The sequence below is a fragment of the Geotrypetes seraphini genome, chromosome 7, assembly GCF_902459505.1.
Source record: "Geotrypetes seraphini chromosome 7, aGeoSer1.1, whole genome shotgun sequence".
Lineage (NCBI taxonomy): Eukaryota > Metazoa > Chordata > Amphibia > Gymnophiona > Dermophiidae > Geotrypetes > Geotrypetes seraphini.
Genome location: NC_047090.1, coordinates 149,750,221 through 149,776,874, shown reverse-complemented (window position 1 = coordinate 149,776,874; position 26,654 = coordinate 149,750,221). Strand labels below are relative to the sequence as shown.

The window sequence follows — 26,654 nt, the reverse complement described above, 5'->3', positions numbered from 1 at the left end:
CAACACTCAAAACCAACAGAAACAACTATTTTAAAGTGCACTGGTGCTTCAAAGTGCTTTATAGAAAGTGCTTAAGTGCTATAAATACTTCAATTAATTCAATGTGTAAAACTCAAGATGGCTGCAAATGAATGCTAAAGGGACCTTATCCCATTTAGTAAAGGTTTCAATGGAGAATGATTTCCGAAAGAACTGGGGGAAGCTTCTGATGGGGAGGAGAGTTTCATGAATCTAGGTTGGATGCACTGATGAAAGCAATGGACAAAACCATACTTACATTAGACTGCAATTAGATATAAAAGTGTTATGTGGTGCCTATGCTGATTAAAACAGGCATCAAACCTTGTAGTTAAGGATCCCTTATGGGTCAGCTCTCTGAAAAAGGAACTCAGCACTAAACTCACTAACATGAATAAGCAAGATACTAGTGTCCCAAATGTTTAAGTTTTATTTCCCTTCTGTTAAGGGTGTTAAAACCATGGGATATATTTCTCGATCCTTTACATATATTTTTGCGACTATCACATATATTTTTGCGACTATCTGGAATGCCTTTCCTTATGAAATTAGATCTTTTGTATCACTTCACCAATTTAGGAAATCAGTGAAAACTTATTTTTTTCCAACAAGCTTTAGATGAATATAAAACTGATCTTATTTAGTATTATGGTGAGCAAATAGATTTGATTCCTTCTATGTCCTATTATTGTCCTTTTATAATATAATGTAAACTGAATCAAGCCCCAAAATTTGAGGATTACTTGGTATATAAACTTAAGGATTGGATTGGTGTACTATTTGCATGCTTTAATTACAAATTTACCATATTTTTTTACTCCATAAGATGCACTTTTTTTCCCCAAAAAAGTGGGTGGAAATAAGGGTGCATCTTATGAAGCGAATAAGCCACCACACCCACAACCCCCGACAGTACCTTTAAATTGTGGTGGTCAGTGGACGGCTGCCTGCTGATTATGTTGGCCCCGATATACCGGTAATCAGCAAGCTGTTCAGCGAAGAACCAGTGACCAGCACAATTAGGAAGTGTCACGAGTCCAAGCATTAGCGCGCTTGTGCACCGCGGGCCCCGACATAATCAGCAGGCAGCTGTCCAATGACCACCACAATTTAAAGGTGCCGCCAGGGAGCTGGGACGGAATTTAAAGGTGCCGGGGGCTGGGACGGAATTTAAAAAGTGCTGGGGGGTATGTAAAAGTGATGATTGATTTGGGGAGGAGGCTGGGATGGAATTTAACAGTTCAGGGGGTATGTAAAAGTGATGATTGATTTGGGGGGTGGGTGGGACGGAATTTAAAGGTGCCAGGTATATATTAGTATACAATTTGGTTCAGAATGGGGTTTTTTTCTTGTTTTCCTTCTCTAAATCTAGGGTGTATCTTATGGTGAGGTGCGTCTTATAGAGCAAAAGCCATATATTAAGTGTGGGGATGGGGACAGTGAGTTTAGAGGAGCAGTTTTTTCTCTGTTATTTCAGAAAAGAAATTAAGTGAAGCAGGCCTTCTATAAAAAGCAATATTCTCTAAAGCATACTTTGATAGGAAAAATAGTTTACCTGAAGATTGTGCTTCTTTTGATGAACTATAGTTTTGTGAGCTGCCACAACAGTACCATTAAGCAGTTCAGGAGGGAAACTATCTACTTCACTTCTCAGCTTTGCACTTTGATCCTCCTGGTAGTCTCGATATTTCAATTTCTGTATCAAGTCCTAGAATTGCAAAAAAGTTAATTATTAATAGCTTCTTTGTAGAAATTCGCTTATACGGTTTCACAGAAAGGATGGTGGATGCCTGGAATGACCTCTCGTGGGAGGTGGCGAAGACAAAAAACAGTGAAAGAATTCAAGAATGTGTAGGATAAATACAGAGGATCACTATTTAAAAAATGGATAGAATCGCATTAAAAAAAAATACAACACAGCAACTGAAATGACTTTATATCTGGCAAAATTCCGGAACTTGGAGGCGAGGAGGATGGCAGTTTGAGTGCAGAGCTCCTCTCCCTGGACAATCTGCCTGCTTTTAAATATCAGCAGCAGTGGGAGATCAATTACTTTTACACCTAAGCAGCAACGGGACTAACCCACCAAAAACCCACAGTCCCGGTCCTGCAAAAATATGAGCTCCACCCTCCCTGCAGTTCGCTAGGAAAATCAACTGCTTTTACACCTAAGCAGCAGCAGGACCGATCCAGCCAGGCATGTGAGCTCCTCCCTCTGCAGTCCATTGGAGAGATCAATCTACCTGCTTTTAAATATCAGCAACAGTGGGAAATCAACTGCTTTTACACCTCAGCAGCAGCGGAACTATCCGCAACTACCAAGAGCACACAGACCCGATCCAGCCAAGAGTGTGAGCTCCACCTCCCCCTGCAGTCCACCAGGAAGATCAACTGTTTTTTACACCTAAGCAGCAACAGGACCAGCCACCACTACCGAGAGCCCTTTGCCCTGATCCAGCCAAACAAGTAAGCTCTTCCCCCAGCATTCCGTTGGAAAAATCAATATGCTTGCTTTTAAATATTATCAGAAGTAGGAGATCAACTGCTTTTACACCTAAGCAGCCTATAATAGGAGCCCTTGCCCCGATCCAACCAGGCATGTGAGCTCCTCCCCCTATATCCCGTTTAAGAGATCAATCTACCTGCTTTAAATATCAGCAGCAGTAGAAAAACAACTGCTTTTACATACAAGCAGCAGCGAGACCTACCGCAACCACCAAGAGCCCACAGACCCGATCCTGCCAGGAGTGTGAACTCCTCCCCCTGCAGTCCATTGGAGAGATCAATCTGCCTGCTTTTAAATATCAGCAGCATTGGAGATCAACTGCTTTTACACCTAAGCAGCAACGAGACCAGCCACAACCACCGAGAGCACACAGACCCGATCCTACCAAGAGTGTGAACTCTTCCCCCCATGCAATCCGCTAAGAAGATCGACTGTCGGCTCCGGGCGGCTTTCCCGCAGAGGAGAGAATCCTGCATTCACCGTGGGCCTCATCTGGGGCAGCCTCCTTGGAGCGGCTGGGGCACGGGCAGTGTGTCTGGGAGGGAATGCATGGATGGGAGAACATCGCAGGGGAGGAGACATAGGCATCCTGGGACTGTCTGCCAAGTCTCTTCCCTGAAGAAGCCCTTTCTGGAAACGTCAATCGCTCCTCCTAAACTTACTTGCTCCACTTCATCACTGACGCTGAAACCGTGGATTGAAGACAAAGTTTTATTTTATTTTTCTTTCCAGCTTATGATTTATCTTTAATCTTATCTATTGTTTTGCCTTTTGTCTTTGTTTTGTTCTATTTCTATCATTTAAATTTCTCCAGAATTCTACTGTTCAACGGCTCCCCCTTCTGCTTCTATTCCTTTCTCTCCTCTCTTCTACCTTCCAAAGTATTTAGATCAATGCTGTCTTGTTAAAATGTTTATTTTATTTTTATTTTTCCTCTAACTCTACTTTTCACTTCTCTATTACCCTCCAGGTACTTTAGTTAGATTGTGAGCCTTCGGGACAGTAAGGGAATTTTTCAAGTACCTTTCTTATTTCTAATCTTAATGTATATTTTCTGTAAACCGCTTAGAACCTAACGGATGTAGCGGTATATAAGAAATAAATTACATTACATTACATTACAAAATACTGAGGACCCAGTTACTTGCTAGATCCCTGATGAAGGCATGGCCAAAACTGGATCCTAGTCAGGACTGCATCTAATTTGGTTTTCCAATCAAGTAACCTTATCTGGATTTCACTGGACATTCTCTAATTTATGAACTTGATTACAATAAATGTAACCGTTCTGGTGGTTTAGACATCTCGTGTGCCTCTTTTGTTGTATATTTTCACTTTGTCACGAGGCGAGTGCCTGTCTTCTTTTTTTTTCTTTTTCAAAGTAAGATCAATGCCAGGTAGACTCCTATGATCTTGGCCCTGTAAATGGCAAAAGCAGAGCGGGGTCAAGACTCTAGTGGGCTCTGATGGCAACTCAAGTAGTTGAGAAGTAGGACCAGTCCCGGGCAGGCTTCTACAGTTTATGCCCCAAAATTGGCAGGGAAAGATAGAGATCAAGTATGTGCATATCATAACCCATTCAAAGCAAATGTTATGATTGCAGGTGTGGCATATCTCTATGGGGAAGGAGGCATGGAATCAAAGTTGATGTTAGTGAATACATGATGCTAGTTAGTGACGGGGGAAGGAAAGATATACTTAGGGTTACAGAACAGTAAAATTGTTGTCCTTAGACTTATCCACAGCATTTGATTTAATTAATCATGAGCTCTTAATAGTCAGGCTAGGCATATCAAACTGTTCTCAACTGGTTTCAGTCCTACCTAACTGACCATACAAATGTTTTCCTAGGGAGATTTCATATTTGCACAGTCTTTGGTGACTTTTAACAAGAAATTAAAGGCATTCCTTTGCCCAATTAGCTTAACCATGGTGCTCCCATAATCTAGCAGGAAGTTTCCAAGTTTATTTAAAATTTCATAAACCGCCTAATCAGAATATAATATAAAATACATGTAGAATATTTAAAATTAACAAATATAGATGACTCAGGGGACTTGACATGATGTAACATGACATGACAAACAGAAACTTAGGGAATATGGGGAAGAACTACAGTCTTTGAAAGAAAAGAACAAAAAAAAAAAAATGGAAAAAAACAAATGGGAGGGGAGGGGGGAGAGACAGATCTTCCTGTTGTCCTAAAAAGGACAGTTATGTTCCAAATGTATCATTAAATAAAAAAGTTTTTCATTTTGACTTGATTTAAGACTGATTCTTCTCTTAAGTAACCCGGGGTGGAATTCCATAGAGAAGAGGCAGTGATTGAGAATATATTAGGACGCGTGGAGGGTCATAATCAAAAGAAACGTCTAAGTCCCCTTTTGGTCTAAGTCCCTAAGTGCAGAAAGTAGGCAGCAGAGAAATGTCCATTCTCAAAAAAAAAAAAACCCGTCCAAAATGAGGTTTTCTTTGAAAATGGCCTACCTCTAAGTTCAAAAGCAAAAAAAGACCTGCAGGAGTGGTGCACAACAGAAAACAAAACAAAACTGCAGGAAAATGTATAGGGACAGGAAAATTTCTGTGTTTTGGATATTACATGTACTTTTGGCTGCGTGTTGTGCTGCTACTTTCCTCCTTATAGATAGGCATGGGTCTGCCTGCTGTATTACATTATGTAGATAATATTTAGTGACTCTTTGCATTGGTACAGCATGCATGTTTCTTGCCTTGTTAACATTTATTGTACGTTATATACTGAACTCAATACATAAAACACATAAAATACATCCAAAGACTGGTCCTGTTGTGCAGGTGGACCGGACCCGACATGGTCCGTGTTTCGAAGAAACACTTCCTCAGGGGTCCCGGTCAACAGTATTGTAAAATGTCAGGAAACCAGATGGAAAAAATTGTTATCAAAAAATAAGCGTGAAGAGCGCCTATGTGAGGGCAGCACTACGTTCAACAATTTAATTGCCCAGACTGCCACTATATCTATCCTTACATCACATTCCCGACCCAAAAATCACCCAAGTCCCAAACGCCCAAAACAAGACCTTTTAGGCGAAGGAGGGGTCAGTCCTTCACCTAAAAGCAGGATTCTCTAACCGGCGTCTGTCAAACAACACCGGTTACAGAATCCTGGAACTCTCCTCCCCCCCCCCCCCCCCCCCGCCAACGATCGCAGCAGGAGAGATGCCAAATCTCTCCTTCCGGACAACTACCCCCCGCACCGTGAGAACTGGCAAGAGAGATGACTAATCTCTCCTGCCGGACAACCCCCCACCATCGGCAGGAGAGATGCCCAATCTCTCCTGCCGGACAATCCCCCTCACAAACACACACACCGCGAGCACCGGCAGGAAGGTGCCTAATCCCTCCTGCCGGACAATCACCCCACGAACTCCCTTCCCCCCGACCGTGATGGAATGACAAGGAGATTTTGTGAGGCAGAGCGAAGAGACCTGTGGGGAAGAGTACGGTATAAGAAGATTATTGATGAATTCAGGTAGGTTACTTGTTTTGGTCTTAAAGGTTAATAAGAGTATCTTGTAAGTGATTCTATTTTCAATCGGTAACCAGTAGGCTTTTTTCAATAGAGGAGAAAAGTGATCAAACTTTTTTGTCTGACATATTATTTTAACTGCAGTATTCTGCACGATTTGTAAATGCCTAATTTCTTTTTTTGTTATACCCTTATAAAGGGCGTTACAGTAGTCGAGACAGGAAATGATGAGAGAATGAATTAATATAGTTAAAGATGGTTGGTCCAAAACTTTAGAGAATGAACGAATCACATGCAGACTACTGCTCAGCACAGTGTTCTCTGCCCCTTTATCTTATTTTAAATGTAGGTTACAGTCCTACAGCCAGAACATCTGAATAATGATATGATATTAAACTGTGGTAGAAGAAAAATAAATGTACTCTGTTCTTAGTAGCAAGACCCTAATTTAGTTGAAATATTGCTATGTGAAAGATCTGTTTCAGACATTGCTGTTGTACAAAACATGAAGCAAGCATATTTGAAGATTAGTTATAGTTAGCTAGATTGAAAGAAAGAGGTTAATTGAGTCCAACTTGCTTCTGATTCCAAACAATTCTTTCTACATGGTTGCTATGGTTAGCAATTAACTGGTTACAACACAAGTGACTTTCTAAAACCTTAGACATAACCCAGGATGAACAGTACTCAGCTCTGTCACATGTATCAGTTTTCAATCCAAAACATTAGCCACTGTTTCTTCCTGCCATTGGAAAGACATTCTGTTCATCAGAGTGTGGGAGTAGGGAAAGTGTGACGCAGTGGCTAAAGCTTTAGTCTTGGCACCCTGAGGTTTTGGGCTCAAATTCACACTGTTCCTTGTGACCCTGGGTAAGTCGATTTCAAATATGTTTATTGATTTTCAAAAATCACACAACAAAGAAAATCAAAGAATTCGAAATACGAATAACACAATGGTAAGTCCGGTAAAGGTGCCGTAAAACAATCAAATAAAGTACAGTAAGAGTAATCATAGGGGAGGCACCAAAGGGTCCAGACCAGACCATCAAGAAGTCCTGGAGAGGAAAAAGAAAGAGAGGAAAGAAAAGAGAGAAGGAAAGAGGTCAGTAAGACTAGAGGAATCAAGGAAAAAGAAGCATATAGCATATAACGAGAAGAAAAAGAAGAATGCAGGGCGGGCATCCATGGCCTAAAGGAGATCGCAAATCAAATGGTTATAGTATGGAGAGTTAAACACATTTACAGGGAATGTCATCGTTTATGGAGAAAAGTTTTGTAAAGGGTCCCAAATTCGAGACACAGAGAGAGCTCGATTGGAGAATTCCGCAGCTTTAGTCTCATATAAATGAATCAAGAGGACGGTGTTCCACCAAAAAACAACATTGAGTACGTCCGCAGATTTCCAATTGTAAAGAATCATTTGGATCGTTAAAGCAATCAGTATGTTAAGAAGAGATTGTTGACTAGGGTTGAGGGGGTGACCCTGGGTAAGTCACTTAATTCTCCTATTGCCCCAGGTACATTAGAGAGATTGTGAGCCCTCCAGGGCAGACAGAGAAAAATGCTTGAGTGCTTCAATAAATTCATGTAAACCATTCTGAGCTTCCCTGGGAGAACAGTATAGACAACTGAATAAAGAAAGAACGAATATGTGCATGCTTATTTTTTATTCCAATTTAAAAATTGTATCTTCTGATGATATTTTACATTAATTTCATCAGGCCTTGCTGCAAGAACCAGTTAGGATTTCACTACACAGCAAAGAGCTTTCTTTTGTAGAGGCTTCATCTTGTAGAACGTACCATCATGAGACCTGAAAATTTGGATCAGGTAAATTATTTACATTATGTTTTGATTAAATTGTTACTCCTCATATATTTTATAATGATACTATTGCTCCAATACTTGTAAATGGTTGTGAAGCATTTCAGAGCCTATCAGAAAAGACGGTCCATAGTATTGATTAATCAATTGTGGTATGCAGCCTGTGCCTGCTAGGAGTGTCCCTAGAGCAGTGCACAAGTCTAAACTAGATTCCACTCAAATATCCCCTTTTAAAGCACAATTAGAATCTATGTCCTATAGAGGGAGCAGAAGAGCAGGAGTGCAGGATTCCCATCCCCCACTGAAGCCTAGCATGATTACCCGGAAATCATTTCCTGCTGAGGGTTTGGGGCGGGGCTGCAGACTGCTATCCCTAAGAACCAAGCTACTTGAGAATCAGAAGCAGGAGGAACAGGGTCAGGACAGGCCACAGCGCTCAGGGCTTAGAGCTCTGGATGTCAGCCAAACTCCAGAATCTATGGAATTGATTGAGGCTGGGGAAGAAATGCCTCTGAGTTTACTAGAGGAACCGCTTGCTATGGAGCTGGAAGTAAACCCTGAGACGAATGCTGAATTGCCTAGTGAAATCCTGCCCATGGAGGTATACTGCATAAAAACCAAGTGACTAACTCTGTTACAGTGAGTACTTTGAATTTGTTTTTTCTAACTGCCTGCAAGCGCTGGATATTTCTAAGCTAGCTGAAGAGCAAAGAAGTTTCGTTTGAACTGGGCAAGAACTGTATTTTGGATACTGTTTTTTTTTCCTTTTTGGAAGTTTGTTGTTTTCCCTGGTGGGGGGGGAGGAGGGAAGTGAACTGTTTTCAGTCCCAGACAGTGGGGTTTGCCCTGTGTTCATGTGGTGGGATAGAGGGCCAAACACCACACGGAGCACACTGTCTGACCAGCACTCTGCTGCGGATGAAGCCAGTGTGGGTGCACTGACTTGTGCTGAAGTAGTGCAGCCCTGAAGTCTATCTTGTTTTTAAAAGTTTTCCTTTCTTTTGCTGTTCATACTTTTTGGACTGTGAATTAATGTGGACTTTACTCTGTTGGGGAAATTTCCTGTTGGATGTTTTGAATTATCCTTATTTTGATACACCTACAGAGACTAGTGGCTTATTCAGCTTTGCCATATGAACATTTTGCCTATGTTAATAAGCAGAATCATTCTGACAAGCTTTCTGTTTATTTTTACTTTGAGAAATAAAGTTCAAGTTTATTTTGGAAAAGAATTTACCTGGTGCAGTGGTGTCCTTAAACTAAACGCTTTATTATTTTTCCTTGTGCTGCCCGCAGCGGCTCACAAGAGGATTTTCTTGAACCGGTGGCCCAAGACCCATTGCCTTGAGGCTGCTGGTTACACAATGGATTACAGTGTTCCCCCGCGAATTCGCGGTTCACAGACTCACTCATTCGCGGTCTGCTCCGACCGCCTCTTCCTGTAGTAAAGTTGGGCTACACCAATCAGGAGCTGCATGTCAAAGCAGCTCCTGATTGGTGTAGACTGACATTACTACAGGAAGAGGCGGTCGGAGCACACCGCGAGTGATTTTCTTCAACCGCCAGCGCTACAGCTGCCCTCTTCTGCTTCTCCAGCTGCCCGGTCCTGCCTCTCCTGCCTTTTGTCAGGCGAATAACCACATTTGCGGTTTTTTGAAATTCACGGGAGTTCCTCAAACGGAACCCCTGTGAATTTTGGGGAAGTACTGTAATAAAAAGTTACTAACGGCAAAGAACTTTTGAATAATAAAAGAACAAGAGGGCATTAAGAAAAGTTGAAAGGCGACAGATTCAAAACAAATGCTAGGAAGTTCTTCTTTACCCAACGTGTGGTGGACACCTGGAATGCGCTTCCAGAGGGCGTAATAGGGCAGAGTACGGTACTGGGGTTCAAGAAAGGATTGGACAATTTCCTGCTGGAAAAGGGGACAGAGGGTATAGATAGAGGATTACTGCACAGGTCCTGGACCTGTTGGGCTGCCACGTGAGTGGACTGCTGGGCACGATGGACCTCAGGTCTGACCCAGCCGAGGCATTGCTTATGTTCTTAACAGTAAGCAAATTTTTACTAATAAATAATTAGCTTTTTTAAAAAACTTTTTCATTGCTCAGACAATCAGATTGTAATTCACTATTTCTCCCTACTTTTTAATGGGTGGGCGTTCAGCCTTCTACTACCAGCACCAGGATTTGACAACCCATGATCTGTGTTACTTCTCTTAAAATGGAAAACAATAAATATATAAAAATGTCATTATATGCACAAAGATACAATTGTAGCTCAGTCAAAACTGTAAAAAAAAAAATATACCAAAAAAAATAAGCCGCATTTCATTTTTCTGACCTGCAGTTGAATAAGAAGGTGCTCATGAAGATGTTTTATTTCTAACCATAACTCTCCACCAAAGCAAGAATCATGGGTACAGTCGAGAAGTTGTTCTCCTTGAAGTTTTAGATCATCGAGCGCAGATGTCAAACATTCTGCCTCCTGCAGTAGCTTCTTATACTTAATTAACTGAGCTTGCTTCTCCTGCATGTTGGACTGAGAACCAAAGCATATTTGTTCCTGTTTCTTCTGCAATTCAGCCAGTCTCAACCTCAAGTCTTTTTTGTCTTGCATATATCTATCTCTTTGAAGCAGAATCTTTTCTTGACAACTAGAATAAAATAAACCACCACCAGAATAACAAATTAGCATAGTTTATGAAAATCCACTTTAATCATGTTACAAGTACATTTATTATAAACTAGTCTTTAAGCCTGTTATATTAACGGGTGCTAGAATAGATGTGTGTGTCTGTCTTTCTTTCCTTCTTTCTCTTTCTGTCTCTCTCTTTCCTCGGCTGTCCACCACCACCCCTTGCCTGCTGCCCCTGTCCAGCAGTAGCCCTTCTCCCTTCCTTTTAACTCCCCCCTGTCCAGCAGCATCCCTTACCTGATCCCCCTGTCCAGTAGTACCCCTTCTCCTTTCCCTGCTCCCCCTGTCCAGCATCCGTTAGCACGGGTAGCCCACATGGATAACTTCCCCCCTTAAGTGGTAAAGAACTCGCCCACTTTGGCAGTATTTTAGTCATTTACAAGCAAACGTGGTTACTTATACTGCTTATATATAAATAAATAACCTTTTATGAAATATTGACTGGCATAAAACGATGTGCTTTGAAACAATGGCATGCACTTTGCTGATGGGCGTGCACAGAGGTGACGTTTTGGGTGGAGCATGGGTGTACAAATATGCACACAGATTATACAGTACTATAATTTATGCAAATACTTAACAAATATTAACACAGATATTTATACCAACTCTAAGGGCTCCTTTTACTAAGCTGCAGTAGCATTTTTAGCGTGCGCTGCCCCCCACGCTACGCAGAAAAACTAACGCCTGCTCAATAGAGGCATTAGCATCTAGCGCGCGCAAAAACCGCTAGCGCAGCTTAGGAAAAGGAGCCCTAAGGCAAGTCACTTTGGCCCAAAATTCTGTAATCGGCGCCTAATAATAGGCACCTATTTCAGAGGCGCCTATCTAAATTGTTTAACAAGCTCAATTAAGCTTTTTAATCAGCAATAATTGAAATTTAGGTGCCTATGAAGAGCGATTGTGCAATAAGGCGCCTCTAAAAATTTAGGCGGCCTTCAAAAAAAAAAAAAATAGACGCTATGCACGTTAGGCATGGGTGTGGCTATGTATTAGGCGCCTTGTTGCAGAATCGCTGCTCCTGAGCGTGCTTAAGCGCTCACATAGGGGCCTAACTTTAATTTTAACTATTTATTGGGCGCTTCCGAAACAGGTGCCGCTCAGAGTGGTTCATTAAACAGCACCTAATTTTACTTGAATCGCGCTGAACAGTGCTTAATTCAGCGCTTCTTATAGAATTTACCCTTTTATGTCCCTTTACCTCAGGTATTTACCTCAGGTACTAGTGACCTGGATTGGCCACCGTGAGAATTGGCTACTGGGCTTGATGGACCATTGGTCTGACCCAGTAAGGCTAGTCTTATGTTCTTAAGTTCATGGCAGGAGCTGTGGCTCTGCCTCTGACTGCCCCAATCTTCCCCAGCAGCCCTCAGCTACATGTAGTCGGCAGCAGACAAGCAGCAAACAGTCAACCAGCCTTTCTACATCCTCTGGCAACGCATTCCAGAGCTTAACTATTCTCTAAGTGAAAAAAAAATTTCCTCCAATTGGTTTTAAAAGTATTTCCCTGTAACTTCATCGAGTGTCCCCTAGTCTATGTAATTTTTGACAGAGTGAAAAATCGATCCACTTGCGCCCGTTCTACTCCACTCAGGATTTTGTAGACTTCAATCGTATCTCCCCTCAGCCATCTCTTTTCCAAGCTGAAGAGCCATAACTGTTTTAGTCTTTCCTCATATGAGAGGAGTTCCATCCCCTTTACCATCTTGGTCGCTCTTCTCTGAACCTTTTCTAGTGCCACTATATCTTTCTTGAGATAAGGAGACTAGAATTGAACGCAATACTCCAGATGAGGTCGCACCATGGAGTGATACAGGGGCATTATTACATTCTTAGTCTTGTTAACCATCCCTTTTTTAATAATTCCTAGGAGGACAGTCCAGGCAAGTGGGGCTTGGGCCGCCAGGAGAAGAGAGGATTCAGGCTTTTTTGGGGTCTTGCAGCAGAGGCACCTATTTAACCCAAGATGAAATCAATGGGATTAGGAGAAATACTAACTACATGGGTCAATGATTGGCTAAATGGTAGACTTCAGAGGGTGGTGGTTAACGGCACCCTCTCCAAAACGTCGGAGGTAACCAGTGGAGTGCCGCAGAGCTCGGTCTTGGGCCCGATCCTTTTCAACATATTCATAGGAGACCTGACTCAGGGGCTTCAAGGTAAAATAACATTATTCGCAGATGACGCCAAACTGTGTAACATAGTAGGTAATAGCAATTTGCCCAACGTTATGAACAGGACCTACTCTTTTTGGAAAGTTGGTCCTCTACTTGGCAACTTAGCTTCAACGCTAAGAAATGTAAGGTCATGCACCTTGGCAGCAGAAATCTGGACAGAAATTACACCCTAAATGGTGAGACCTTAGCAAGGACCGCAGCAGAGCGCGACTTAGGAGTAATCATTAGTGAAAACCTGAAAGCTGCCAATCAAGTGGAGAAGGCTTCATCCAAGGCTAGACAAATGTTGGGATGTATCCGTAGAAGTTTCCTCAGCCGGAAGCCCAAGGTCATAATGCCATTGTACAGATCCATGGTGAGACCTCATCTGGAATACTGTGTGCAATTCTGGAGGCCACACTACTGTAAAGATGTACTGAGAGTCGAGTTGGTTCAGCGTATGACCACCAAGATGGTCTCAGGGCTCAAGGATCTCTCATACGAGGAGAGGCTGAATAAATTGCAGCTGTACTCTCTCGAGGAACGTAGGGAGAGGGGAGACATGATTGAGACGTTTAAGTATATCACCGGTCGTATCGAGGAGGAAGATGATATTTTCTTTCTTAAAGGACCCTTGACCACAAGAGGGCATCCGCTAAAAATCAGGGACGGGAAATTTCATGGTGACATCAGGAAGTATTTCTTCACCGAAAGAGTGGTTGATCATTGGAATAGACTTCCTGTGCAGGTGGTCAAGCCAGCAGCGTGCCAGATTTTAAGAATAAATGGGATGCACATGTGGGATCTCTAAGAGGGTAAAAGTGGGGGGGAGGGTCATCAGAATAAGCAGACTTGATGAGATATAGGATATCTAGGAGGATAAATTTAGGGAAGTGGATCTTTAGTGTGGGCAGACTTGATGGGCTATGGCCCTTTTCTGCCGTCATTTTTCTATGTTTCTAAAAGTAATGTGCTAGGCCGGGGCAGGGCCTTGAGCATCTGCACAGGCTCAAGGCCTACTGGCTCCCGCCTTCTCTGACATTCTTGGAGAGAACGGGAATTGGCAGACCGTAAGCATGTTCAGATGCCCAAGGCCCTGCACAAGCCCAGTGCATACCTTTGGTCAGCATCAGTCAAAGGAGGAAGGAACTGCAAGTTAAAGCCAGTAACCACAGAGGAAAGAGGGCGGAGGAAGAAAAATACTGGAATCTGTGAGGAGTAGGGCAAGGAGGAGTCTCAAATATAAAACGAGATCCCCCTTTTTGAGCATCTTTTTGGGTTCTAAATCTCGGTTTATATGCGAGTACATATGGTATACAATGTCAAATTTCGTTTGATGATTACGTTGATCCTGGTTGTATGTCCCTTTGCAGTTGCTAATAAAGATAATTTAAAAAAAAAAAAAATTAGTTACAAGAGTACAGGTTGAAATTTAAAATAAAGGTTCTGTACTCAAACTAGGTTTCTTTAAATAATTCAAACTCATGTAGTTAAGAGCATATCTTTCTAAAGCTTTACTGTCATTCACTTACAGTTACCTAACAGCTGTCTAAAACAGTAAGTGTACCTGAGATGCTCAGTAGCTGAATGCATAATCTGTTCCCATTCCTTTTGGAGATCTAAAATAGTTTGCTGGATGGCTGAATTTCCATTTGTCTTCGTATTTTTGTTGGTGAAGGAATCTTTCAGGTCTTTAATCTTGGCATCCCCTTCATCTTTAAGTGAAATAATCCCCTACAATAAGTAAATCAATATTACTATGAGCTACGAGAAATCATACAAAAAATTATATTCTGTAAGATAACAACATATGCCATGAAGAGATACCTAAAATAAACACCTGATCAAAACCAAGATGCGAGCTACGATGGCCCTGGCACTTACTATTAGCCTGGACCCATATAACTATATTTTAACTGGAAAATACCCCAGATTCCCTCCTGACCCCAAAATACACCCCTCCTTCCTGCCCTCCCAGTCCACCAGATTTAAAGCCCTTCCCCCTTTGAATGAGCCCCACCACCCCAAATCCCTGGCTCTACCTGTATTCCTGATGGTCCTAGTGATGGTGGTGTTGGGGGCAGGAACAGCACCTCCTTTGCTTCTGCCCCTTGAGACTGCCGTGACCTCTCACAGTAGCCTTACAGTACTACCCAGCTTTCCTTGTATGTGAATCTAATGTTGTTTACCAACCTCCATTCCAGTCTACATCTCCTCCATAAGGTATTCCACTTATCACAATGACCACTATATAAAATTAATCTTGTGAAAATGATGTAATGCCACTCAATGGTTATGGTCATAAAGAGAATAAGGAGGCATTTCTCTTAGTTGGTGCTAGGAACAAATTAAATATCTCGGAGTATGGATTGTGTGCATTTTGGAAGAGACTGCCAGTCTAAAATGTGGTGCATTTGGTTCATGAGCTATTTCATCGCTTGTCTCTACTCTATTTAAGTAGTTGGGAAAAGTTAGACTTCATTCAAATAATCCTTAGGGCTAAAATTAATGATATATAGAGCAAATTGCCAATGATGTTTCCAGCTATCGCAGTTTGTCTAGAATTCAAACATTCCCCAGGTTTCATTGGCAAAATAAAATTGTTAAAGGCTCAGTAGTAAGGGTTCATTTTCAGATTATAGCAAATACCACATAATCTTTAAACAGCAGCAGGGGACTCTTCTGTCAGATCTCTCAAAATGTACAACAGGAGATGTGGCTGTGCTTGGAACAGAGCTACATCAAAACGTTTGCTTCAAGTTTAGTTTAGGATACATCCCTTTCCTTTGTTATCTTAAGAACATAAGAATAGCTTTACTGGGTCAGACCAATGGTCCATCTAGCCCAATAGTCCGTCCTCACAGGCCAATCCAGGTCACTAGTACCTGGCAAAAACCAAATGAGTAGCAAAAGTCTTTGCTATTGATCCAGGGCAAGCAGTGGCTTCCCCTATGTCTGTCTCAATAACAGACTATGGACTTTTCCTCCAGGAAATTGTCCAAACCTTTCTTAAAACCAGTTATACTATCCGCTTTTACCACAACCTCTGGCAATGAGTTTCAGAGTTTAACTATTCTCTGAGTGAAAAAAATACCTAAAGATAGGTCGTCCAAGTGCCGATAATCAAAACAGGTTTTTAGACATATCCAGAGACTTTTTAGGCTTGAATCCTGCTGTGCGCTCAGAGCTGAAAGGGGCATTTTTGAAGGAGCAGTTAGGGCGGGATGTGGGCCGACCTAGATTTAGTCGTACTGCAGGGATAATCAAAAGTTTGATGAGACTGCCTAGACGGAACCTATACTGTACATTGTGACTTAGCCAATCTAAAAACAGGTCTAAGTGCCCAGAAGGTATCCAAAGTGACCAGATAACCACTTCAGACACAAAGTACAGACCCCCACACATTCCCCAGTGATCACTGACCCCCTCACACCACCATAAAAATCAGAATAAAAACATACATACCTGTCTCCAGAACAGCAGCACCTGGCATAGGAAAGCCTAATAGAGCTGCGCAGAGGTGGCTTAAGAAGTCTGGGAAAGGTGGGCTACCGAACCATAGAGAGGAGGACTCAGGCCCATAAGCCACTCTAACCACTACATTCATTGTGGAACATGAATATAGTGTTAGAGCCAACCAAAACCCTACTGTACTGCCATATAGGTGTCACCTGCAGCCATAAGGGCTATTGAGGTTGTAGACAGTTGGGTATAGTGGGTTTGGGGGGGATGTTTTGGGGGGCTCACCATAATCTATAAGGGAGTTGTGGTGAGATGTTTATGTGGCACCCTTTTTCTGAAGTTCACGGCAGTGCCCTGTAAGGTGCCCCACTGCTCTGTTGTCATGTCTGGTGGCCAGTCCATCATAATGTTGGCTCCTGTCTTGTTTTGGGCATTTGGGACTTGGATGAATTTTTGGATGAGAATATGGTATAAAGATAGACGTATTGGCAGTCTGGATGATCAAATGCCTGGATGTACAGATAGAAGATTTTTAAAAAAAAAAAATTTGGATGTACTTTTCAAGAACGAACATTTTGGCGCTGATGACTTTGGGCGACTAGCACCCTACGTACAAATAGATGTTTCTTTTGATTATGCCCTTCCACACCTATGTGCTTTCACTACTAGGAGTTCTTATAAAGTTACCTTCTTAATTGTCAGCATCTTTGTCCACAGTGTACAATAGTATATTGATGAAAATATATAACAGAATCCCAAACACCTTTTAAACATTGCATCGAGGTGAGGTGCGTGGGAGCACTGCTCCGCCCCTCCCTTACAACAGCGGGAGCTTCGGGTCCTTAAAAGAAGCCTCCGAACGGCGTGCAGCCTTTTTGCTGCCCTCTACAGCAATCATCCAGGCTCCAGCGAGGTGAGGTGCGTGGGAGCACTGCTCCGCCCCTCCCTTACAACAGCGGGAGCTTCGGGTCCTTAAAAGAAGCCTCCGAACGGCGTGCAGCCTTTTTGCTGCCCTCTACAGCAATCATCCAGGCTCCAGCGAGGTGAGGTGCGTGGGAGCACTGCTCCGCCCCTCCCTTACAACAGCGGGAGCTTCGGGTCCTTAAAAGAAGCCTCCGAACGCGTGCAGCCGTTCGGCGTGCCGACGAAGGCGTGAGGCGCCTCTCCAGCCCATTGCGTGACCATCGAAAATCGTCCTGCCTGTCCAGGATCGATCCGGGCGGACCTGCCCGCTACAGCGCTTGACCCTTCTATCAGCCCTTGAGGGCCGCCGAAAAGACTCTCCTTCCCCAGTGACTCTTACAAAACAGAGGAAAAAGGAAGCTATCCTCCTTCTTGTTCCCCCTCCCCCTTCCCTGTTCTAAGTTCCTCTTGCCCCCTCCCACTCTGAAATTTGTTAGACATAAATTGTCAGTCCTAATTCGCATCCATTACCAGGATCCTGCCCAATTCCTACACGGTAATAGTTAAACGCTATACTGTACTGTACTCCTTCCTAGCTTCTTGCCTATGCGCACCCTTTGTTACTCTGCTTGATACAATATTGTTTCAACCGCCAAATCTGTATTTCATTGTATATCATTGAAAACTGTTAGATGCTAAACTCTCTCTCTGTCCCCTGCTCCCCACTAGCTCACCTAAGTCCCTGCCCTGGCAGTCTTCCCTCGCTAAATCCCTCTGATTAAGTCCCCCCTGCAACTGACTCTGCATGAAAATTCTTATGGTTCTCCTTGCTCAGGTTCCACAGGAAAATAGTTCCAGATGCTAATTCGTATTCATCGCTAGGATTTGGGTTTAATGCGCACTCCCTCCTGCGTCGTCCTCTAATCGCTTAGTTCCATCTCCGATAAACGTTTAAAAAAAAAAAACAAAAAAAAACTGACACCCTTTCACACCTTGCTCCTGCTTTATTGCCTCTATTTGATTCCGTGCTGTCCTTCTGTTCAATCTACCTCCTAGTCATTAAACTAGTACCCAACTTCTCCCCAATTGACGCTAAGCCTCTCCCTGCTTAGCAAACTGTTCACACACGATCCAAACAAGCCCTGCCTCCCAGCTTAAAAGGCTCCCCAAGTTTCACCATGAAGCCTCCCTTCTGGCTCCTTTTTCTCCTTCTCTGCTCCTCTCTTAATATCACCCTCTGCTTGAAACCTCCCTCCCCCAATCTACCAGACTCCCCAAACGTCACAAATATCTGCCCCGGCCTCAAAATCCCCACGTTGACGCGTACCAGAAGTCACTCCTACAAACAAAAACCCCGCAAAGCCAGCCTCTCCTCTTCAAAGCCTGTGCCCCCCGCCAACCTTCCCAACCATGCCCCTGACTCTCTAACCCCAGTCCCAACACTTTATTGCAATGCCAGATCCGTATGCAACAAGACCCAAATTTTGAAAGACCTTCTCGCAGATTCTGATCCTGGATTCTTCTGCATCACAGAGTCCTGGATCGCTAAAGACGATCTATTTACACAGAACGAGCTATGCCCCCAGGGCTACCAAGGCCTCTTTTCCCCTAGATTAAACCGAAAAGGAGGCGGCCTGGCACTCCTCTACAAATCTTTCTTTGATGTTCAGCTTCTCGAAAAAGGCAGCCACCGCTCACTAGAATACATGTTAACCTCAGTCAATGATGAGCTCCATCTACACCCACTGGGTATATTATTATTATATCGCCCGCCCACCCCCTGGAGCAATTCCTCCGAACTTGTCTTCGAGACCATATCTAACGCGTTCCTTAAGTTCCAAAGATTACTGATCATCGGAGATATCAATCTCCACCTTGACGACACCACCAGCAAAGATGCATCTGAATTCAATAACTTCCTCACCTCTCTTGGCTTCTCCCCCCCTGCCTCCTCTCCAACCCATGAAAAAGGCCACACACTAGACCTCATCAGCTTCCTCGATCTTACGGCTTACAAAACTTCAACCGACGACACCCGTTGGGACCACGTTCCCTGGTCCGACCACTTCTTAGGAGCCTTCTGTCTCCCCATTTTCATGTCACACCTTGGAACCTCACCCCATACCTCTAAGACCATCACTTTCCGCAAGAAAATTTCAAGTGACCAGTTCTGGTCCAAATTTCTCGACGATCTCTCAACCAATCCTAAGCCTACAGATTCAGTAACCAACTGGCACAACTGGATTACTCTCTCAGAATCCACCTACCACTCTCTCGCCCCGCTTTCCACCAAAACCATCTCCTACTCCTGTAAGGCCCCCTGGTACCTCCCATACCACAGGGTACTAAAGCAAAAATGTCGATCCCTAGAACGCATTTGGAAAAAATCTAAATCCCCCACAGATAAACAAACCTGGAGAGTCAACATTAAGTCCTACAACAATATACTCAAAAAAGCTAGAAAAAACTACTATGGTGACAAGATCTCCAGATCGAACAACCAGAATAGTATGCTGTTCAATATCTGGCGCTCCTTAACTCCTAACAACAACCCTTCTATACTTACCTCCTCCCCACCAGCCGATCTACTAGCAAACTTCTTCAATGGAAAGGTCACCTCCTTAAGAAGCTCCTTCCCTCCCACAGTCTCCTACAACTCTCTGGTGTCCGCCACCCCCAATCCTACTCTACATGTCTCCACCCCTGTCCCAGTCAACAGATCCTGGACTGCCTTTGAGCAAGTATCTGAATCGCAGGTCCTCAAGCTCTGCCTGAAATTGAAATCCTGTAACTGCACCTTGGACCCATTCCCATCCTATCTATTTGAGAAAATGCCCGCACAAGCCATCTCATCCCTCACCAAACTCATAAATTCCGCCCTATCATCGGGCCTCTTCTCCCCAGAAATGGGACACATTGCATTGACCCCCCTCCTGAAAAAAGCTGACCTAGATCCCTCCATTCCATCCAATTATCGCCCAATAGCAAACATTCCTCTCCTAACCAAACTGCTTGAGTCCATCGTCTCCTCCCAACTCTCATCCTACCTGGAAAGATTCTCTATTCTCCTACCCTATCAATACGGCTTCAGACCCAACTTCAGTACTGAATCCCTCCTGGCCTCCCTAATCTCGAAGACTCAACAACTTCACTCTCACAAAAAATTTGCCGTTCTCCTTCAATTCGACCTCTCTGCAGCCTTTGACGTTGTCCATCACGACATTCTAATCTTCCAACTCTCCGAGATAGGCATCAGCTCCACAGTCCTTGACTGGTTCTCGAACTTCTTACGTTCTCGCTCTTACACCGTTACCAAGAACGGCACCTCATCCTCCCCATGGAAACCGACATGTGGAGTCCCACAAGGTTCCCCCCTATCTCCCATCCTCTTCAACATTTATATGTCCTCCCTGAATCTCCTCCACCTATCCCCCTTAGAAACACTTTACACTTACGCCGACGATATCCTGGTCCTCCTCGAGACCGACGCGAACCTCACCAATCTCGCAGCAAACATCTCCTCATGCATAACCAACCTCCAATCCTGGGCTCTCACTGTACAAATGAAACTGAATGAGTCCAAAACCAAACTACTTTGGCTCGGCCCTAAACTTGACCAACTACCCACCTCCATCCCATTGCCCACAGGCTCCTCTCTACAGTTGGAGTTCTCCAGCAAAGTTCTGGGCATCACCATAGACTCCTCACTATCCTTCAACGACCACCTCAACTCCCTGATAAAAAAATGCTTCTACAGCCTTCACATGCTGAGGAAAGTAAGGTCCTGCTTCCTCCAAAAACACTTTGCCGTCCTCGTACAATCCATCATCCTCTCCAGATTAGATTATTGCAATTCCATTTACCTAAGCTTAACAAAGAAAAGCCTCCATAGACTCCAACTAATCCAGAACACCGCGGCTAAGCTTATCTTCTCAAAAAGTAAATTTGACCATGTCTCACCGCTCCTGTCCAAGCTCCACTGGCTTCCTGTAATCTCCAGGGTCCACTTTAAATGCGCCTGCCTAACCTTCAAGATCCTCCACGGCATCCTTCCTCCTCTCATTCCTCTATCCTGGAATTCTTCAAATCCAATTTCCACTAGATCCACACAAACACTAAAATTATCCTACCCCTCCTTAAAAGGCATCTCCCTCGTTGGTAAACTTGGGTCCTCCCTCCACTTCAGAATCGCTCAGCTCTGGAATAGTCTCTCTTCCCCTCTCCGCAACTTGAGCTCCCTTCCACTATTCCGTAAGCATCTGAAGACCTGGCTCTTCTCCAAAATGTAACCCCGTCCCCTTCCTGGTACTCTTACACCTAACTCTCTTCTGATTACTTTATAATTCCATTGGAGTTCCGTTCATACCCAAACCATGTAAACCGTGTCGAGCTCCACTTGTGGAGATGATGCGGTATATAAACCCAAGATTTAGTTTAGTTTAGTTTAGTTTATCAACTGCTAAACCCTAGAACATTAAGATGGTTATTTTAGAAGCCTTATTTGTGATGTGCATGTGTAAATAAAGAATGTAACCCCAAAATACACAAACAAAGTGAATTTTAATGAATGCAACTAACAAAAAAATCAGTAACTATTTTCCTTATTTTATTCCATTGTTGGGAGAGGACTTCAGGAATGTTTCAGCCTTAACTTAAACGGCTGATCAGTCTCAAGTGGAGGCTACATTCACATCCTCAGTTCTCTAACCCCTGTGTTTAAACATGTAAATCTGCAATATTTGCATTTAGCAAGGGGGCATGGGTTGAGCAAGAACTAGGCTGAGATTGGAAGGGGAATGCAGGAAAGTGCAGGTTTTTGTAAAAGTGCTTGTTTTGGGATCACTCTGTTGGAGAGATCAGGAGAGTTCTCCCAATGTCTCCCTCTTACCTACAAAAAAAATAAAGGCTCATTTTCAAACAAGACAGACATCCAAAAGACAGTATAAACCAGCACTTGGACATCTTACTGGCCAAAACGTCCAAGTGGGCATTCTCAAAACATACTTTCTAGGCATCTTTTTTGATTGTTTTGACACCAGTGTGTCCAAATCCTAAGGGGGCGTGTTAGAGGTGTATTTTGAGTGGGCTTAGGACTTGGTATAATCAAACTTTAACAAAAGATCCTGGGCTTTTCTTTAGATGTTTGGAGCTAGACCTGTTTTAAAAGCATCTAAATGCTAAAAAGGTACCCAAATTGACCAGATGATCACTGGAGGGATTAAGGCATGACCCTTCCCCCCACAATACTACTACTATTATTTCTATAGCGCTACCCAGTCACAAAGAAGAAGAAACAGTCCCTGCTCGAAAGAGCTTACAATCTAAACAGCCAAGACACTAGTCGCTGACCTCTTCCCACCACCCAAAGATGATTTAAAAAAACAGTACTTTCTAGCCTGTGTTAGGATGGTATGCTGACAAGTTCTCAGCATAAGCAGCTTCAGATGTTAACACAGACATCTGAGCCCAGAGAGCAGCAGTGCTCTAATAAGAAGCACTGTAGTGAATTTCACATTAAAAGTTCTAAGTACAGATATCACCATATCTTGCTTCTATCGTGAGCCCTCCAAAATCTACTTTACCTACATTAAGATGACACCTGAAGGCTTAAGGGCTATTGTTGTGGTGTACAGTAAGTTTTAAATGGGTTTTGGAGGGCTCACTATACAATGTAAACAGTGTGCCTGGGACTTTGAAATCCAACAGTCACTGCAATACCCCCTAGAGTGCCCCTCTGCTGTGCTCAGCTTCCTATGAACATTTTCATATGAATGCTGGCTACTTTGAGGTCTAAAAAGCTTTCTTTGGTGCATTTGTCATGTGGACGTATTTATATTCGAGAATGGATAAAAAAGAGAGACGAACTAAGTTCCAAAATGTCTACATATCTCATTTTCAAAAAAAAGAAGACAGACTTCTTGCTGTTTTGAGAATGGACATTTTCTCTACTAGATTCCTGAACGCCTTTCCCAAAACGTCCAAACTCAGACTTAGATGTCCTATCGAAAATGCCCCTCAAGTTGTGCTAAATAGTCATCAGAACTGTACTCAATTGGGAATAATGAGACATGTAGGTTTCCAAAAAAACACATACAAGTCCGTGTGTCAAGCATTTTCATGTCCATATTTTAAAACAATTAGATGTGTATGTTGCTACTTTGCCTCTGTTGATGTTTTAGATGCTGACAATTATAAAATGGTTGTCAGCACATACATGGACATCCCAACTCTGATTTCTATGCTCTATATAAAATGGGCATTTAATTATAATCATACCTTCATTTGATGTGCCTTTTCCTCAAGCTGAGATTTGTTCCCTTCCATTGACTTCAAACTGTTGAGTGATGCTTTCACTTTCTCTATCCAAGCAGATATGCTCTGTGCATTATTTTTAAATTTCTGATCTTCTTCAGCAAGAGAGTCAGTAACACCTAACTTCTTTTTAAATTTCTGATTTCCAGAAGGTTCCTGGGTAAAACTTAACTTCTCTTTGGAACTTGCATCTTCTTCAGCAGGTGTCTGGGTAACACCTAACTTCCCTTTACATTTCTGATTTGCAGAAAGTGCCTGAGTAATGCCTAAATTCTCTTTAGATTTCCCATTTTCTCCAGCAAATGCTTGCGTAATACCTAACTTCTCTTTAAATTTCTGATCTTCTTCAGCAGGTACATGGGTAACATCTAACTTCTGTTTAGATTTCTCATTTTTACCAGGTGAGAGGGTAACATCTATCTTCTCTTTAGGTTTCTGATCATCAAAAGATATATGAGCAACACCTAACTTCTCTTTTAATTTCAGATCTTCTTCATGAGCTGCTTGGATAAGACCTAGCTTCTCTTTAAATTTATGATCTTCAGAAAGCATATGAGAACCAGCTAAATTTTCTTTAAATGACTGATCTTCTTTAGCAGATGTATGGGATGCATCTAATGTCTGTTTAGATTTCTGATCTTCAGAAGGTATATGAACAGCACCTAACTTCTTTTTTACAGAAGGTATCTGAGTAACACCTAACTTCTCTTTAGATTTCTCATCTTCTTTAGCAGGAGACAGGTTAACATCTAACTTCTCTTTATGTTTCTGATCTTTAGAAGGTATATGAATAACACCTAGCTTCACTTTGAATTTCTGATCTTCTTCACCAGGTGCATGGGTAACATCTAACTTCTCTTTAGATTTCTGATCACAAGATACAGGTATAACATTTAATTTCTCTTTTAGTTTTGGCTCTTCATCATCAGCTGTTTGGGTAAGACCTAGCTTTTCCTTGCATTTCTGATCTTCAGAAGGCACTTGAGAAACATCTAAATTCTCTTTAAATTTCTGATATTCTTTAGCAGATGCATGGGAAACATCTAACTTCTGTTTAGATTTCTGATCTTCCGAAGCTGCATGAGCAACACCTAACTCCTCTTTCAATTTCTTATCTTCCAAAGGTATACACGCAACACCTAACTTCTCTTTAAATTTCTGATCTACTTCAGCAGGAGTGCGAGTAATACCTAAATTCTCTTTAAATTTCTGATTGTCTGCAGGTGTATCGGTAATATCAAACTTCTCTTTCAATTTCTGATTATCCTCTGCATCTTCTTTAGGAGGTACATGAGTAACATCTAACTTCTCTTTAAGTTTCTGATCTTCAGAAGATCCATGGAAAACACCTTTCTTCCTTTTAAACTTCTGTTCTTCAGCAGGTAAATGGGTAACATCTAGCTTCTCTTTAGATAGTGCCTGAGAAACACCTACCTTCTTTTTAAATTTCTGATCTGCAGAAGATGCCTGGGTAGCACCTAACTTCTCTTTAGATGTTTCATTTTCTTCAGCAAGAGAGAGGGTAACACCTAATATCTCTTTAAATTTCTGATGTGCAGAAGGTATATGAGCAACATCTATCTTCTCTTTAAATTTCTGATCTTCTTCAGCAGGTACTTGGGTAATACTTAACATCTCTTTAGATTTCTGATCTTCTTCAGCATGTCTATAGGAAACATCTAACTTCTCTTTAGATTTATGATCTTCAGAAGGTCCATGGGTAACACCTAACTTCTCTTCAAATTCCTGATCTTCAGAAGATCCATGGATAACATCTAACGTCCCATTAAATTTCCCATTGATAACACCTAATGTCCCTTTAAATTTCTGATCTTCTTCAGTAGGTGCAACATGAGCAATACCTATCATCTGTTTACATTTCTGATTTGCAGAAGGTGCCTGAGTAACACCTAACTTCTCTTTAGATTTCTCATCTTCTTTAGCAGGAGAGAGGGTAACACCTAACTTCTCTTTCAATATTTTATCTTCAGAACGTACTTGAGGAACATCTAAGTTCTCTTTAAATTTCTTATATTCTTCAGCTAGTACGTGGGTAACACCGAATATCTCTTTAAGTTTCAGATCTTCAGAAGATCCAAGAGTAACACCAATCTTTCCTTTAAATCTCTGATCTTCTTCACCAGGTGCATAGGTAATATCTAACTTCTCTTTTAATTTTGGCTCTTCTTTATCAGCTGCTTGGGTAAGAACTAATTTTTCTTCAAATTTCTGAACTTCAAAAGGTACATGAGCAATACCTAAATTCTCTTTAAATTTCTGATCTTCCTTAATATCTAACTTCTCTTTAAGTTTATGACCTTCAGATGATCTGTGAATAACACCTAACTTCTCTTTAGATTTTTGATCTTCAGCAGATGAATGGGAAACACTTAACTTCCCTTTAATGTTCTGATCTTCTTTATCAGGTGTATGGGTAATATCAAACTTTTCTTTAGATTTCTGATCTTTAGAAGGCACACTAACCTTCTTAAATTTCCGATTTGCAGACAGTACCTGGGTAACACCTAACTTCTCTTTAAATTTCTCATCTTCTTCAGAAGCTGCCTGGGTAACACCTAACTTCTCTTTATATTTCTCATCTTCTTCAGTAGCTGCTTGGGTAACACCTAACTTCTCTTTAAATTTCTGATCTTCAGAATTTACATGAGCAACACCTAACTGCTTTTTAAGTTCCTGGTCGTCTTCAGCAGGTGCCTGTGTAATAATTAACTCCTCTTTAAATTTCTGATCTTCTGAAGGTACATGAGCACCACCTAACATTTCATCTTCTTTAGCAGGTAAATGGATAACACCTAACTTCTGTTTAAGTTTCTGGTCTTCAGAAGATCCATGGGTAACACTTAACTTCGCATTAAATTTATGTTCTTCAGCAGATGCATGGGTGTCATCTAACTTCTCTTTAGATGGTACATGAACAAGTAACTTCTTTTTAAATTTCTGATATCCAGAAGGTGCCTGGGTAACACCTAACTTTTCTTTAGATTTTTCATCATCTTCAGCAGGTGAGAGGGTAATATCTAACTTCCCTTCAAACTTCTGATCTTCTTCAGCAGGCAAATGAGCAACACTTAGCTTCTCCTCCATCCATGTCTGCAGAGTCAGGAATCTAGTGAACAGCTCACAGGAATTGGTTACCATTTCATCATCTGTGAACCCTAATTCTCTCAAGGAGCTGGCCAGCTGTTCTAGGGAATCAAATGCTTCCCTGCAAAATTCAAAAGCACAGAGAGAATTTATGCACCATAA

The 26,654-nt window shown here is 42.3% G+C and overlaps 1 protein-coding gene across 7 annotated transcripts in view; it reads right to left on the bottom strand.

Moving 5' to 3' along the window:
• Positions 1 to 26,654, bottom strand: part of SYNE2 (spectrin repeat containing nuclear envelope protein 2) — a 654,322-nt gene that overhangs the window by 404,978 nt on the left and 222,690 nt on the right. For 6 of the 7 annotated variants that reach the window (XM_033952730.1, XM_033952735.1, XM_033952734.1 and 3 more), the window contains 4 exons: positions 23,352 to 26,613; positions 14,278 to 14,444; positions 10,201 to 10,513; positions 1,574 to 1,726 (listed from right to left, as the gene is read on the bottom strand). In XM_033952730.1, the coding sequence (XP_033808621.1) occupies positions 1,574 to 1,726; positions 10,201 to 10,513; positions 14,278 to 14,444; positions 23,352 to 26,613 (3,895 nt within the window). The remainder of the gene's footprint in view (positions 1 to 1,573; positions 1,727 to 10,200; positions 10,514 to 14,277; positions 14,445 to 23,351; positions 26,614 to 26,654) is intronic. The other variant, XM_033952736.1, reaches the window with a different exon arrangement.